The sequence below is a fragment of the Vombatus ursinus genome, unplaced genomic scaffold (assembly GCF_900497805.2).
Source record: "Vombatus ursinus unplaced genomic scaffold, bare-nosed wombat genome assembly UNPS02014820.1, whole genome shotgun sequence".
Lineage (NCBI taxonomy): Eukaryota > Metazoa > Chordata > Mammalia > Diprotodontia > Vombatidae > Vombatus > Vombatus ursinus.
Window position 1 is genome coordinate 19,288,185 of NW_020954598.1, and position 16,422 is coordinate 19,304,606.

At 42.8% G+C, this 16,422-nt stretch overlaps 1 protein-coding gene across 1 annotated transcript in view; it reads left to right on the forward strand.

Moving 5' to 3' along the window:
- Positions 1-16,422, forward strand: part of LOC114024046 (store-operated calcium entry regulator STIMATE) — an 82,016-nt gene that overhangs the window by 46,422 nt on the left and 19,172 nt on the right. The window contains exon 4 of the mRNA XM_027836875.1: positions 2,767-2,888. Within this exon, the coding sequence (XP_027692676.1) occupies positions 2,767-2,888 (122 nt within the window). The remainder of the gene's footprint in view (positions 1-2,766; positions 2,889-16,422) is intronic.

A 16,422-nucleotide genomic window follows, 5' to 3' on the forward strand; every position in this document is an offset into this window, starting at 1 on the left:
ACAAAACTTTGGCTGAACCCTTGTAGTAAAATCCTCAAATTATTATTCTTAATGCCTATTAACAAACAACATAATGCTCATTTTTTTAAAAAAAAAAAAAAAGAATAATTTGGCATTTTTCAGGGCTCATTGCAACACAGTTTGAGAAACACTGAAAAAGAAAATGGTTCTGGTCTTGGCCCTGCCATTAGCTTTATGACCTTGGGCAGGTCGTTCCCGTCCTTGGCACCCAGTTTCCTCATCTGTAAAACAAGCAGTGTAGTCTAGATAATCTCTAAGGGTCCCTTTAGGTTTTGATATTCTGTGATTCTGGGTTAAATGATGAGGAAAACAAGCTGCTGTTTCTTTTCATCTGTGATTCAAGAGTGACCTCTTGTGATTTTTCCGGGGGACGACAAGTAGGTGGGCAAAGCAACTGTTCCCCTCAACCATCGTATTGCTTTTCTGTTTCTTAGAATCCTCTTGCTTCCTTGGAAGCTCAGATCACATGTTACCTCTTACATGCAGTTCTTTCTGAGCCTCCCAGCTCCTATTGCTGCCCCCTCCAGGGACCTTTTATATGGTTTATGTGTGTGTGTGCATGTATGTGCATATGTGCGTGCATGCACCCCCTGTTGGTTCTCCTGATTGCATGTAATCTCCTTGAACGCAGGGACTATTTAATTTTTTTCCTTGTATTCCCAATGCCAAGTATAGTGCCCAACACAGGAGGCATTGAATAGAAGTTTGTTTATTGATACATCCTTTGTTAACTTTCACTTGTGATGGAACTGACACAGACTAGAACAAGCTGAGTCTGCCACTCTCTCCATGGAAAGAAATTAATGTTGGGCAGGGTGAACAAGTCAGTTTAAAGCTCTCGGGGTTTAGGGCTTTCAGCCTGGGAATGATCAGATTATAGGCCTAGTGCTTGTAGTGATGGAAAGAGCTTAGAAGTCATCTAGTCATAAGGAGGTTCCCCATCCCTAGATACCTGAGGAATCCAGGCACATGGCATAGCCCCCCGGGGGCTTTTTAGAAATGTCTGGTTGCAGCTAGAGTGACTTATGCCTCAGTGAGTTTGAGGAGCCTGTCTGCTTATACTGCCTGTTAATGAATGTAGGACAAGTTTTTACCTGTGTCAAAAGCCTCTGCTGCTCAATAGAAGGCATGGATGGACCTTGTATTAAATGTGCATTGCCGAGTTTCCCAGGACAAGGCTTTCAGAGTGCTATTTTTATTAATAGAATCACAGTGTTATATCTGTTAGGGCACTGTAGAAATCAGTTGGTGCTTTGCTTGTAGTAAGTGTTTAAAAATGCAGAATTGAATTGAATGAATTTTCTTTTGGCAGGGATGGGAGCCCAGGCCTGTGATTTTATTGGCCTGGGGAATTCCACAGGGATGCCCCCACAGATGCCCATCAGCAGCTCCTATATAATCTACCTAGTGCCCACGATCATACATCTAATGTGTGTCACAGGCAGACCTGAAACCAGTTCTTCCTGATTTTAAGGCCACTAGCACTTCCACGCAGTATCTATGTGACCTTGAAATGGTCACAGTTCTCTGCACCTCAGTTTCCTTGTCTTTAAAATTAAGAGTTTAGACTAGGACTGAGTCCATCTATTACCCTGTGAATTAAGTCATAGGTGCTGAGTCACCTAGCAAGTTAGTGGCAGAGCTAGTAGAAGACCCTGGATCTCTTGACTCCCAGTTCTCTTTCCACTGTGCCATGATAGAAATGCTCTGATTGTCCATAAAAAAAGCCCCCAAAGATACGCATAGGGAGCATACCTCTGCTTTATGAGGGTGTTGCCGGCAGGTGGAGCACTGCCTCCTGTTGTATCCTTCTTTATCCCTTTCAGGGAGGGCCTCAGGGGATGATGGCATTGAGCAAAGGGAAAAGGCAAGGGACATTGTTCTCTTGAGATTGCAGAAGGACAAAGATCGGAATTCATGGTCAGTATGATGGCGACCAGACTGACACAGAATAAGAAGGACCAGATTGAAGATTTGATACTTGTCTTTACCATAATATTCTCCTCTTACACTTCAGAATGGGGACTGCAGACATACTTTGTGTGGTTCCTGTCATCGCTTTCCTGAAAAGCTAGTATGGTACATAGTATGTGCATAGCTAGTATTGTACATAGATGTTGCTCAGTAAATATGTGTCGAATGAATTAATATTTGTAAATCAAATCCGTTTTCCCATTAATTTCTGTCCTCATTTCTAGATGGTTTTAAATTTCTGTTGAATCACTTCTTGGTTGGGTGTAATCATTCAGCTTTATGAAGTATTTTTATCTTTTCTCTGCCCTTCCTCCCAATCTAATTCAGTCCAACAGATATTAATTGTACTTAATGACCTGGAAACTAATGCCTCAGTTCACCAGGGTAAGCGTATTTAAAGGAAGGGGATGTAGGTGAATCCTTTTCTAAATTGAAGAATCCTTTAAAAATACAAATAATCACCTCTTACTGTACTTGTTGGGGACTAATTTGGGTGTGCTGCTGGGTTGTCTTTAAAAGTGGACACAGTTATAATGCCTTATGAAAATTTTGTAACATCTTACAAATACACACCCCAAACTTAGCAGCCCACAAAAGTACTTTACTATCTGCCTTTCTTCAAGGCACTATATTTAAATTGGCCATCACTGCTTTGTGGTATACCACTTTCTGGAAGCACGATGTCTCCATAAATGAGAGTCCCTTTGTCTGAGACTAGAAGCTGATGCTTCTGTTTTTCCTGACCATGCCTATGCACACCTTTTCCTTTAGGTATCTTATCAACTTCCTCCTCGATGCCACCCTGGGGATGCTGCTAATCTACGCAGGTGTGCGAGCTGTCAGTGTTCTGGTGGAGTGGCAGCAATGGGAGTCCCTTCGATTTGGCGAATACGGTAAAAAAAAAAAAAACAAAACACATGCACACAAACCTCTTGCTACTGTATTAAAGCAAAGAGATTGATTTGAATGAGTTCAATTCATAGCCCTTTGCTGATTAGCAGGACCAAATGGCATTTCAGAGAAGAGGTAAAAAGCAGATTGGTATAGCTTAGCATATGATATAGATAATACTTAGCTTGATTCTTCTACCTCCGAGCTAGTAAAATGTAGTTTTTGTGAAATGTTGGTAGCTCAGTGAGCCATTTGTATGGTAGGTTTGAGGAGTGTGGGCTACAAATTGCTGTCTGTATGAGATACTCTGGTGTTAGAAAAGAAGAAGGTAGTCAGATTCTTGTAGAATCCTTGTGACTGAGGGAGGGATTTGGGCCAAATGAAAAAAATAGAGAAATGAAGAGACTTACCCATGGTCACATAATTGGAAGCAAGGCTAGAACTACTCCTATTCCACTGTTTCCTCCATGGTTTAGGTTGTCTTCTATGCCCAAATTTCTCTCGGGTTTAGGTGGGCATCAACAGATTTCTGTCTGTCTGTACTGTTGATGTGAGGCTGGTCAGCTCGCTTAGAGCCGTGCTAAGGAGGCCAGGGTCAAGTGCAGACTTACACCAGGAGGGCTGGCTTTGCTCTGCCCTCTGACCGTTCCAGTCACGGTGTACAGGATCATTGGGTTATAGACTTAGAATGGGAAAGGTCCCTGCATAACTTCTGTTAGATTCTCCACGTTGTTTGCCAGTCCTTTTATGCTGCCATTATCATAAAATATATATATATATATTTCCTATAGCAGCTTTTCCAGACGTTTTATTCTCTTCTCTTGTTCCCACCTACATCCCTACCTCCCATGCGGAATCATAGTCTCCAGTGTTAGTTCCCTCAAATCCACAGAATCTCAGGGAGGAAGGGACCTCAGAGGTCACCTAGTTCAGTTCAGACCTCAACCAGAATCTCCTCTATAGCATCCTGAACAAGTGGTAATCAGACTTCATCCCAAGGGAGAACCTTTTACTTCATGGAGCAACACTTTCCTTTTTGGACACCTCTAATTGCTAGGAAGTTTTTCCTTACATTGAACGATAAATTAATCAACAAGCATTTATTAGGTACCTACTCGATGGCAGACCTTGAGATAGTTTAGGAATACAAGGACAAAAATGAAACAATTCCTGCCCTCAAGTAGCTTACATTTTATCGAGGAAAATAACATATACACATATAAGTATATACAAAAATTGAAGGAGGGAGGCTATAGGTTCTAGACCTGTGATTTCACTGGTGTAGGAGGAAATTCCATCATCAACTCTTTTGCAACTTATAGTCTTAGAAAGCTGCCTAGGATTGCTCAGGGGTGAAATAACTTGCCCTGGAACACACAGTCAAGTACATGTCAGAAATAGAGCTCAAACCAGGTCTTCTTGCCTCTATATAAAAATGATATACCCAGTAAATACAAGCTCATTGCATGGGGAAGCACTAGTGTCTGGAAGAATGAGCACAGGTCTCATGTAGAAAGTGACAGTGAAGGAAGTGAGGGATTCTTAGAAGCAAAGGTGAGGAAGGAGTGTGTGCTAGGTGTGAGGGACAGCCTGTGTAAAGGCACCGGGAGAGAGATGGAATGTCATTTGTGAGCAGCAACAAGAAATTGGTTGGATTGAACATAGAGCACATAAAGAAGACTGAGTTGAAGCCAGGTTATGGAGAGTTTGTATTTGATCCCAGAGGCAGTAGGGAGCCATTGGATCTTATTGGGTGGGAGAGTGTCAAGGTTAGGCTTGTGCTTTAGAAATATCCCTTTAACAGCTATCAAGAGGCAAGGGGATCGAGGCAGACAAATCACTTCTCCACGGTTCTACCCAGTTCTCCTCATTCTGCTTTCTGGAACCATGCAGAACAAGACCAGTCCATGTACTCACACCACCTATACCTGTGTACAATCATCACAGCTTCTCCTTTTCAGTTCAGTACCTCCTCTTTGCCAGACCCCATGCATGGGGCAACGGGTACCAGGACAAAACAGGAAATCTTCCCACAAGGACCTTCTATACTAATGGGAAATTTATACCACATGTGGACACAAATATACATGGAGGGGAGAACACTAACAACTGGGTGGACCAGGGAAGTCTTCACGGAGTTGATGTCTGAGCTGAGAAAACACAAGGATGCTGAGAGGCAGAAAGGAGGAGGGAGTACATTCTAGGCATGGGGAGCATGGTGGTGGAGTGGTGCTGGCTTCTGTAAATGCACAAAGAATAGATAGTCCATTTTGGCTGGAAAGAAGAGTTTATAAAGGGAATTATGAAATAAGGCTGGAAATGTAGGTTGGACTCAGGAAAGCCTTGAATGCCAAACTAAAGAGTTTGTATTTTATCCTATAGGCAACAAAGAGCCACTGTTGAAGGTTTTCTGGTGATCAAGTGATGTGGTCAGATCTTTGCCTTAGGAAGATTCTTTTAGCAGCTGTGTGGAAGATGGGTTGGAATTTTGGAAGACAAATGGGTCTAAGGGGGAAGATTCTGTCTTTAACATTATAAGTTTGAGATGTCTAGTAGGTACTTGATGATGAGGCAATTAAATGGATCAATGGATAGAATCCTAGACTTAGAATCAGGAAGGCCCAAGTTACTTCACCTGTTTTCAGCCTCAGTTTCATCGTCTATCAGATGGGAACAATTATAGCACCTGTCTCATAGAGGGTTTGTGAGGATCACATGAGGTAACATGAAGATCACGTAGCCAGTCTTAAAGTGCTCTGTACAGACTGGCTTCTTCCTCTTCCCCTTCTCCTTCTTCTTTACAAGTTCAGGAGAATATTAGGGCTGAAGATATAAATTTCGTAGTCATTTATGTAGAGATGATGCTTAGACCCATATAACATCACCAAGAAAAACATTGTGTATAGAGAAGAGAGTTCTAAGACACCCACAGTTAAGGAACAGGAGTTAAATGATGATTTGGCAAAGTAGACTGAGAAGGAATAGCTAGATAGGTAGGAAAGGAGATGGGAGTGTCACGGAAGTTGAGAGTGTTCCAGAGGAGGCTGTAATCAGTAGGATCAAAAACTGTGAATAGAAACAGGGGACCATACTACTGGATTCACTGTAAATTGCAGAATTTCAGAATTGGACGGGACCTCACAATCCATGTAGGTCAGCCCCTATACAAGAAGAATCCTTTCTCTGGTCATCCAGCCTCTGCTTGGAGATCTCCAAGGACAGGGAACTCAACTCTTGTCAAAACAACAAATCTGACTTTTGCGTACCTCTGATTGTTAGGAAGTATTTGCTGGCATTTAAGTCTAAGTTTATCTCTTTGCAACTTCTACCCATTTCTTCTGACTGCTTTTTTGGGCTAAAGAAAATAAACTAATCAATTCTCCACAGGACAGCAAAACCAGCTATTATATCTTCCTTCTCTCACCCCTCCACCCCCGTAAGTCTTCTTTTCTTCAAGCTTTATAAAGCATGCCCAGTTTCTTCAGTTGACCCTTGTATGACATAAGCTTGACCATCCTTTCTCTGGACACTGTCCAACTTATTAATATCCTCAAATTGTAGGGCCCAGAACTAGACAAAATACTCCAGATGAAGGCTGACATGGGCACAGTACAGAGGAGACTATATAACCTCCTTATTCTTGGGGCTTGTTCTGGTCTAATGCAGTCTACAATCTTACTAGATTTTTGGGAGCTGTTGCATCACAGTGCTGACTTCTTGAGTTTGCAGTCCACTAAACCCCCCTGATCTTTTTCAGACAAACAACTGTCCAACCATGCCTTCCCCATCTTGTACTTGTGAAATTGATTTTTTTGTGCACAAGTGTAAGATTTTTATTTATCCTTAATGAATTTTTTATCTTAAAAGATTCAACACTCTAGCCCGTCAAAATATTTTTGGATCCTGACAGTTAAGTACCTTCTAACTTTGTCTCATTTGCAAATTTAATGATCATGGCATCTATATCTGTATTCAGGTAGTTAATAAAAATGTTAAACAGCGCAGGACCAAGCACAAAACTGGCATATAATAGGCACTTAAAAAATGTTTATTGATTGAAGTACTCTGCTGGAGACCTCCTGCCATATTAACATCCAGCCATTCATAGCTGCTCTTTGAGTCTGAATAGCCAATTATTTCTGAATCATTAGTAGCTTTGGAGAGAGCAGTTTCAAGGAGGGGGGCAGTCATAAGTGAGTGGGAGGTCAGGAGGTATTAAGTGTAAACAATTCAGAGGATTTGGCAATAAAAAGGAGAAAAGATTTAGAGGAATTTTTTGAGGGGATGACAGAATCAATTAGAAAATTTTTAAGAGTAAGGTAAACCTGGAAGAGCCAATAGACAGCGAAAGAAAGATTGAAGATGGAAGAGGAGAAATGAAGGGGCAAATTGCTGTGGAGGGGGAGGAGTTGAGGGCATAGGTAGAGGGTGTGGTCTTGGCAAAGAGAAGGGCCATCTCTTCTTCAGAAATGGGAGTAAAGGAGGCGAGGATGGGTGAAGATGTAGAAAAGTTTTGAAATATGGACTGACAGAGATGAAAAGAGCTTTTAATGGATAATCTTAAATTTTCTTAATAAAGTAAGAATCAAGGATGCCCACTAAAGGGCAGGAAGGGGAAGCATTAGGGCCTTGAGGAAAAACGTTTTGGAATAACTGCTAAGGTGAATGGATAGAGTCAGTTAAGGGAAAAAATAAAAGTTTTGCCATACAAGAAGTGAGTTCCCACTTGCAATGAGATAACATGAATTTTTATTGGACCCAGCCAGAGTGGTGATGTGATTTTCTCAGCAGGTCAGTAACACAAGTTGCAAAGGTGGATGGTGGGAATGAGTCATGATGGATGGAGATTGAGGTTTTCCACACTAAATATCCTCCAACATCGTAACTCTTAAGTAGCCAGTTTTTTCAGCCAGTCCTATCAGTGGAATGGTCTCCATTCCCCTCACCATTCTGGATATGCTCATTTGTCAGTGTCCTTCTGAAAATGTGGTACTGGGAATAGAGAACAGTATTTCAGATGTGATCTGACCAGGGTAAAGAATAGTAGGATTGTTGCCATCCTCATTGGTGAACCCTAAAGTCAAGTTAGGCTTTATTTTTTGTTTTAGTTTTATTTGGTTCCCTTTAGTTCATAGAACTTCTCTGCACTCCTTTACCCTTTCTTTCTTTCTCTCTGATCACAGAGGAGGCAGCCTCCTGACTCTAAAGGGAATCTCTCTCCCTGTGCTCTGGATTCCATTCCTTGATGTTTCCTGCAGTCGTCTCATTTGTCTCCATTCCCTTTCTTCCCATTGGTCCCTTCTCATTGTCTACATTTTCAGTTCTTCCTGTTTTTTAAAAAACCTTTCCCTTGACCCTTCTATTCTTTCCAACTATTATCAGTCAATCAGGCAGCTTTTTATTCTATTCCTGTTCTGTGCCAACCATTGTGCTAACATACAAAGAACAGCAAAAGCCATTCCCTGCTCTCAAGGAGCTCATAGTCCAATGGGGAAGACAATATGCAAACAACTATGAACAAACAGGATAAATTGGAGATAATCAACAGAGGGAAGGCAGGAGCATTAAAGGGGATCAGGAAAGGCTTCTTGCAGAAGGTGGGACTGTAGCTGAGACTTAAAGGAGGCCAGGAGGGGGAGATGAGGAGGGAGAGAGTTCTAGGCATGGGGGGGACAACTGGCAAGAACATCCAAAGTCAGGCTATGGAGTGTTGTGTGTGAGGAATGACAGGAATCTCATTGTCACTGGATTGTAGATTGGGGGGGCAGGGTGTAAGATGTCAGATGACTGGCAAGGTAGAAAGAGGTTAGGTTAGGGAGGGCTTTAAAAGCCACACAGAGAGGTTTTTATTTGATCTTGGAGGCAAAAGGGAGCCCCCAGAGTTTATTGAATGGGGGAAGGAAGCTGTAATGTGGTCAGACTTAGGCTTTAGGAAGATTATTTGGTAGCTGAGTAGAGGATGGACTGGAGGGGGGAGATCCTCGAGCCAGGGAGACCAAGGAAATGGCTTTTGCCATTGTCCCAGCTTGAGGTGAGGAGGGCCTGTACAAGGTAGGTAGCCGTATCGTTTATGAGAAATGTCACTAAAGTAGAAATGACAGGATATGGCAATTGATTGGCTGCAATGGGTGAGAGAGAATGCGGAGTCCAGGATGATCCTTAGGCTGTGAGCCATAGGGAAGTTGATAGAGAGGAGAATTTTGGGGGAAATGAAATGAGAGCTTAAGAATGCCTACAGGGCATCAAGTTTGAGATGCCTAATTGGCAGTGTATTGGAGATATGAGACTAGAGGTTAGGCTTAAACAAGTAAATCAGAGAATCTTCTGCATGGAGGTGGTAGTTAAATCCAGTGGGAGCTGATGAGATCTCCAAGTAAAACAGTACAGAGGGAGAAGAGGAGAGGAGAGGAGAGGAGTGGGCCCAGGACAGAGCCTTTGGAGACTCCACAGTGATGTGCTTGACCTAGATGAAGATCCACCAAAGGAAACTGAGGAGGAATGGCCAGAGCAGGGGAACTAGGAGTGAAGAGCATCATGACAACTTGGACAAAGAGAAGAGGAGGATTAACAGCATCAGAGGCTGCCAAAGTCAAGGGGGATGAAAATTGAGAAAAGGTGCTTAGATTTGGCAATTAAAAGCTTATTAGTAACTTTGGAGAGAGTCAAATCCGAGGTCAGAAGCCAGACTGCTGAATCGAGAATAAGTAGAAAGGAAGTGGAGGCATTGTTCTTAGACGACCTTCATAAAGTGCTTAGCCCCAAAAGGGCGGAAGGAGGCATGGGATGACAGCTCGCAGGGATGGGTGGATCAGGGAAGAATTTTTTGAGGATGAGAGAGACGTGGGCGTGTTTGTGGACAGTACTATCCCCTCTCCGGCTCCCCTTTGCCTCTAATCTTTCTGAAAAATGCTGTCTACCCCTTTTACTTCCACTTCTCACTCCTTGATTTCTCCGTACCTTGTGATCTGACTGACTACACCATTCACCTGCAGCGGTTCTCTCAGAGACCGCCTGATGCCTTCCGTGGTCACTCGATCTCATGTTCTTTTTGTGGTCTGCATCCTTTGACCTTCCTACCAGATACTTTTTCCTCCCTTGGTTTCAGAGATAGCCCACTTTCCTGTTTCTTCTGCATTTCTCACTCTTCCTTTTCTGTTCTCTTCTTCCTGACTGGCTTCTTCCTTTCTTCCCAAGCCTTTAATAGGAGTGTTCCTCAGAATGCTGTCTCTCCCTTGCTCTTTTGGTGATCTCATTTTCTGCCATGGCTTCTGCTATTAGACTTGTCTACTGTTCCAGACTTGTCCTCTACTTCCAAATCTTTATCTCCAGCCTTACCCTGTCATCTTCTGAGTGTCACCTCTATATCTCTGACTATCTCTAGGATGTCTACAACAGGATATCCTCCTGTACCTCAGATTCAATATGTCTAAAATCAAGATGCTAATTTTTTTTTTTGCTAAATCTGTTCTTCTTTTCAACTTCCTTGTTGTCTGTCTTTGACACTATTATTTGCCTGCTGTGTTTAAAATTTTGGTTCTCTTCCACTCGCCTCTTTACTCCCGCAAGTGATCATCTCAGGGTTGTTGACTGAATCTCATCAACACCACTCACATGTGTCCTTTCCTTTCTCTTCCCACTGACGCTGTCCTCACTGCGTAGGTTCTCGCTTTCACTGACCTGGACTGTTGCTGCAGCCTCCTAACAAGTATTCCTGTCTATACCCTCTTCCCCCTACTGCTGGAATAATCTTTCTTCTGTATAGATCTGGTTTATAGTGTATATATGTGTGTGTGTGTGTGTGTGTGTAGATATATATATGTATATATATGTATATGTATATATGTGTGTGTGTGTGTATACACACACACACACACACACACACATATTTCTCTGCTCAGAAATCGTCTGTGGTTTCCTTTGCCTACTCAAAAGTTCCAACTCTTTTGGCATTTAGGGTCCTGAGTGACCTGGCATCACTGCAACCTTTCCCTGCTCCACTGTACCTTATCACCAAAACGTCTGACTCTCCACCTATTTGCCCATTATATTCCTCCCTATCTTTTAAAGCCCACTTCAAATGCTATCCCTTCTTTGGTGCCTGTCATAATTCTGGTTTTCCAGGCTCTTTATTTTCCACCTTTCCAGTGTACTTATGTGATAACTGCGTACCATAACTGTCTCTTTATATCTTTCCCCCTCAGCTAGGAAGCTGTTTGAAGGTAGAGACCAACTTACCTGAAGTTTCTATCTCTTCTAGCACCTAGTCCGTTGCTTTGCACACAATAAGTATTTAATGTTTGAGTGAATGTTGATTATAATTCTATTAGGTAGATTATGAGAAGGGTCATTGGAGAGATACAGAGTGCTGTAGAGAAACTCGGAGACCATAAAAGCAGATAGAGGCGGATGTATAAAGTTAGTTGGTACTGAGCGAGAATGGGGTGAACAAATTCACATGAGTGCAAAGCTGGAAGTGCCTTATTGTGAGGCATCTCTGCTGCCCTCCGCTGCCGCAGCCTGAGGAGCTTTTCCTGCTAGCAGATGGGCCCTGTCCTTCTGTTTACATTACAGGAAAGCTCTCCTTATCGGGAAGGGCTGAACTAATTAAGTGCTTGCTGGAGGAAGTACACGAGCTAGGACGAGAGGTATGCAGGAGGATTTCTAGGTTCTCTTTGCCTGTTCCTCATCAGACTCCTCAGACAGCCTTGTGGCTCGAGGCCCGAATCCCAGGCCTGCTTTGGCCAGCTAGAGACTCAAAAGGCAGTGGCATTCTCCTCTAGAGTACGTGAGTACATTTTTTAAAAAGCTGATCCATAAGTCTCAGCCCAGAGTTATTTGTGTATTTCTAGAAGCTGGAATCATGTATCTCCTGTTAGCTGAGCTGAGAGAACGTACTTTCTTAGTCCCATTACTTGATGCTTTATGAGTCATCTACTTGAAATGTTTGCAAACAGAAATACTATTCCTGCTGTTCCCTTTGAAGAAGGCTTCTCTGTGGTGAGAAGCCCAGATACAGACTCAGATCTGAAAAGTGGAGTCCAGCCCCCTGCCTTTGGGCTGGTGATGTACCGATTTTACCAAAATACCACAGCTAATAAAGAGTAGATCTGGAGATAGGATGGCTGCTTCCTGCCTTCTTGTCTGGTCTTCATTCTGCCATACCAGGTAGTCCCTCAGTTCCCCTTTAACTGAATTTGGTAAAGATAATTATTTGTGACTACAGTCCTGTAATTTATGCTTTGCAGATATCAGTTGCTTGAATATAGTCACTCACACAGAGCTTCTTTCTGTTTGATCAGGATGAATATAGGGCTGAATCTCGCATCTCATGCAGTGGGTAATTTATTTGCATTATACACCTAAATACATTTTGCCCATATTCTATGGGGTTGATGAGGAAGTAGGCTGCATTTTGTGTTTTCTTCCTTTTGCTGCTTCCTCTTCTCCTGTTCTGTGAGATCTCCAGGTGAACCATTCACACCTGTGCTTGGATGCCACGGAGCCACTGGTGGTCTCCCAGCTTACAGGCTCTAAGAATTTACATGATAGAATTGGTATGAGAAGAGGGACTTTGCGCTTGTTACCATATGCAAACCAGGACACAGAGTATCTGTACTCCTGGCAGTTCAGAATCATTCAGATGGTTTCCACATTTCTCTCAGGAGCCTTCTACTGCTGAAGAGATAAACTAGCCCACTCCACAAGTGGTTTGAACAGAATACCTTAAGTAACAGAGTCCTATACTCAAACTGCTGTCTCTACAGCAGACCCATTGAGTGTTCATCTGATCTTGGCTTGAAAGATTCCGGTGGGGGTAGGGGAGAGAGGAGTGAATGACTCACCACTTCTTAAGGCAACCCAGTCTCCTGAATAAATTAATTGTTAGGAAGTTTTCCTTATATCAAGCCTTGATTTTTCTCTTGTCCAGGCTAAATATTACTATTTCCTTCACTTAATCTTCATTTAGCATGAATTCAAGGCACCTCCCATCCTGGTTACTGTCTTCTGGACATTCTCCTGCTTATCAATGCTCTTCATGAAATGCGATGTCTAGAACTAAACTGAGTACAGCAGTGTTATAGCCTTCTTAATCAGTCAGTCAATTATAAGCTTTAATCAAGCTGGGCACTGGGTATGCCCAGTGAGATAATTTCTGGCCCCTAAGAGCTTACATTCTACTGAGAGAAGGGGAACAACACAAAACATGTTCACTGAGAATTAAAAACAGGATGTAGATAAAGGATTTGGGTGGGCAGGGTGCTCTCACAACTGGGGAAATCAGGAAAGACTCTTGAAGGAAGGGGTGTGGGAGCTGAGCCTTGAAGGGAGCTGCAAGTTAGAGCAGGCAGAAGGGAGGAGGGACAATATTCCAGGTGTGGAGAAGCTCTGTCTCAAAGTCAGTTTACTTTGCTGCCCAATCTTGCCCTCATTGAGCTTGAAGTCCACTAAAACTCCCAGGTCATTTTCAGACAAAACTTTTAACTAGTCACATATTTTCCCTGTATTTTTATGAACATAAGTAAAATGTTTTCAATTTGTCCTTTTTATATTTCATTTTAATAGATTTGGTGTTATAATGTTTTAGCCTGTTGAGATCTTTTTGATCCTGACTCTTGTCTAGTATGTTTACTTTCCCCTCATCTCTTTCCTGTTCTTTTCCAAGTAGGTTTGAGAACTCTGGAATGTGTCCAATGAGGAAAGCCAAGGTGTCCTTGATTACTATGATAAACCTCCCCTTTCTGCAACCAGAATGCACCACCCCTCAGCCCTCCCCGTCCCAAGCTCCTCCTTCCTGTTTGGCATCAGATTTTCTCTTATGTAAAAAGTTGCACTCTAATGGCCTGTTTGCCAATCCTTTTATGTCCTTGAAAAGAAAGTAAGTTTGCTTTTTAAAAAAGGTTTGGGAAAATGACCACAGTGACCCATCTCCCCATAGGCCTTTTCTCTTGTGACCATGGCCTGAGTCATAATGAAGTAAACTTGTGTCTTGCCTCAGTCCAGAGAAGTAGAACAAATGCTATGCTTAGTTATTTGTCATTTCTCTTTTTATTCTGTTCTTCCTCCACTCAAGAGAAAGACCGTTCATTTATACTTGATCTCTTTGAAACACTTGATTGGACAACCTTTGTCAAGAGCCCTAGGATCCAGGAAGCCAGTGCATTCAAGACGAAGATGACCCTTGTGATCTTGGCTGGGGCTGGGGAGCCTGAGCGCTTCACTCACTGCTCGTTGCAGGCCACCAAGCTTTCTGTCTGCTATTCCAAAACTGGTCCTTTGGCTTGTCAGAGACCCTGGTCTTATCTGAGTCTCACATCTCAGTGGGGAAATATGCAGCGATTGAGGCTTGCAAGGTAGGGTAGGGATGCTTAACCAGCTTTATCTGTCAGGAAAGGCAGACCCCTGAATCTACCCTTTCAGCCTTCCCCTTGCCAGGACCCTCAGGACAGGAGCAGCAGTGTGGCGTGGTAGAAAGAGCAGTGGAAGTCAGAAAGTCCTGGCTCCATTACTTACTAGTAATTTGATCTTGGAATGGTGCAGTCGTCTTTCTGAGTTCTATATTCTTCTCTGTAAAATGGGTACTTCTATTTTGCCTCCCTCATGAAAGTGTTGGGGATCCAGTGAGATAATGGATTTGAAAGCCCTCTGTAAATTCTAAAGCCCAGTGTAGATGCCAGGTCTTGTTCTAGTTGTAGTACCTTCAGACAGGACCTCAGCTGATCACAGGCTGGCTCCTGCCTCTGGCTCCCTCTTGCCTCATCACCTGCACATACATAAGTTCTTCTCCCTCAGGGTCACAGAGCAGGTTTCCAAGTGCTGCTCCCTGTGTTCATTGGATCTCAGCTGGAACTGTATAACTAGCTGTCTGTTCTTTCCCGACATAGCTACAGCCAAGACTAGCCTGTTATCCTATTCTTACTAGGTAACAGGGTCTCCCTGCTGAGGGATGCAGTTGTTTAAAAAAAAAAAATTAGGTTTCACCTCAGAGGTGAGTATACACCAGAAATTATGGAAGGGGTGTGGGTTTTCTTTTTTTTTTTTCTGGTAGTCAGTAAACATGAGTGTTTACTTTGTGTAAGGTGCTGTGATCCGAGTTGTAAGGGATAGATGTTAGAGATGACATGATTTAGATTTTTCTTTAGCTTTGACCAAGAGTCAAGAACTGGGTTAAGAGCCCTGCTTCTAATGCTTACTTATTGTGTGTTCTTGGGTCATGCAGCCTCTCTTGTCTTTTCACCTGTAGAATAGGAAAAAGAAGTCCTGCCTTGTGGGGTAGCTCTCAGCGTGGGATGAGAGACTAGATGTCCAACAGGGTTTAAAAATTGTCAAGTATGTGTATGAGTTTGTTAGTATGATGATTTATGAAAAAATTCTCTGCCTTTGATGTATTTACATCAGATTAGATAGGGAGATATATGAATAAAAGGATAATTTACAATATCAGGCAGGTTGTTCAGTAAATTTCAAATGCAGGCTACTCAAAAGGAGAGGTCTCTGTGGGCTGAGGCAGTCAGGGAAGGCTGTGAGAGGGACCCTATTGGACAGGCTGGATTTGGACATTACTGGCAGATGAGCCTCAGGCGATATAATCAACCAGTAACTTCTTTGACTGGCATCTAATTATTGTTGACTCTGTTACAGCATTTGAAAGGGAAGTAAGTGTTATAAGTGGAATGAGGGTTATTCCACTCTTTTGAAACAAAAACAAATCTTTAAACAGTAGCTTCCTTTCAGGGCCCAATATGTACATTCTTCCCAGGGGGTAGGAGTGGCAACTGAGGACTTAATCCTAGCCCCTGGTTGTGCCCACCACTGATTGGCCAGGCAGAACTTCCAGGTGACTGCAGCATCTCCATCCTGACTCCTAGATTCACAGGCTCTCCAAGGCTGGTTGCTACTCCCATAGCTTAGCTAAGGGTCTTCCCTTGCTTGCTCTTTGAAAGTTTGCAATTTTATCATCATCATTATCAGCAGCAGCAATAATTTCCGATGAGGTTTACAAAAGTTGTTCTCATTCATTACTTCCTTTGATCTTCACAATAGCCAAAAGCCAGGCATTTTACAGATGAGAAAGCTGAGGTTGTCAGTGGAGAGAATGTATGGTGTAGTATTGGTAGAATACTGGACTTGAAGGGAGAAGGACTTGGGATCAAATCTTACCACAAAACAGTTCTCTGTGTCACCCTGAGCCAAGGCACAACCTCTCTGAGATTCTGTCTCCCCATCTGCAAAATGATGATAGAAACAGGTTGTACCTGCCTCATAAAGTCATGGTAAATGTGAGCTCTTGCTGCCTTAGGCCAAACCGCACATAAGTGACAAAAACTTAAACTCAGGTCTTCTGACTCCCTGACCAGTACTCTTTCCACTGCATTATGCCCTTCTCTATTTACTGTCCCCAAACTGAGAAGAAACCAGGTTTGCCTGCAGGGTCTATGATGGTCGGATATAAATAAATGGACATTGCCTGCAGTGCTATCTGAAGATAATAGGGAGTTCAGTTTTCTCAATCCCTAGATTACTTCAGTGGAATCAGAG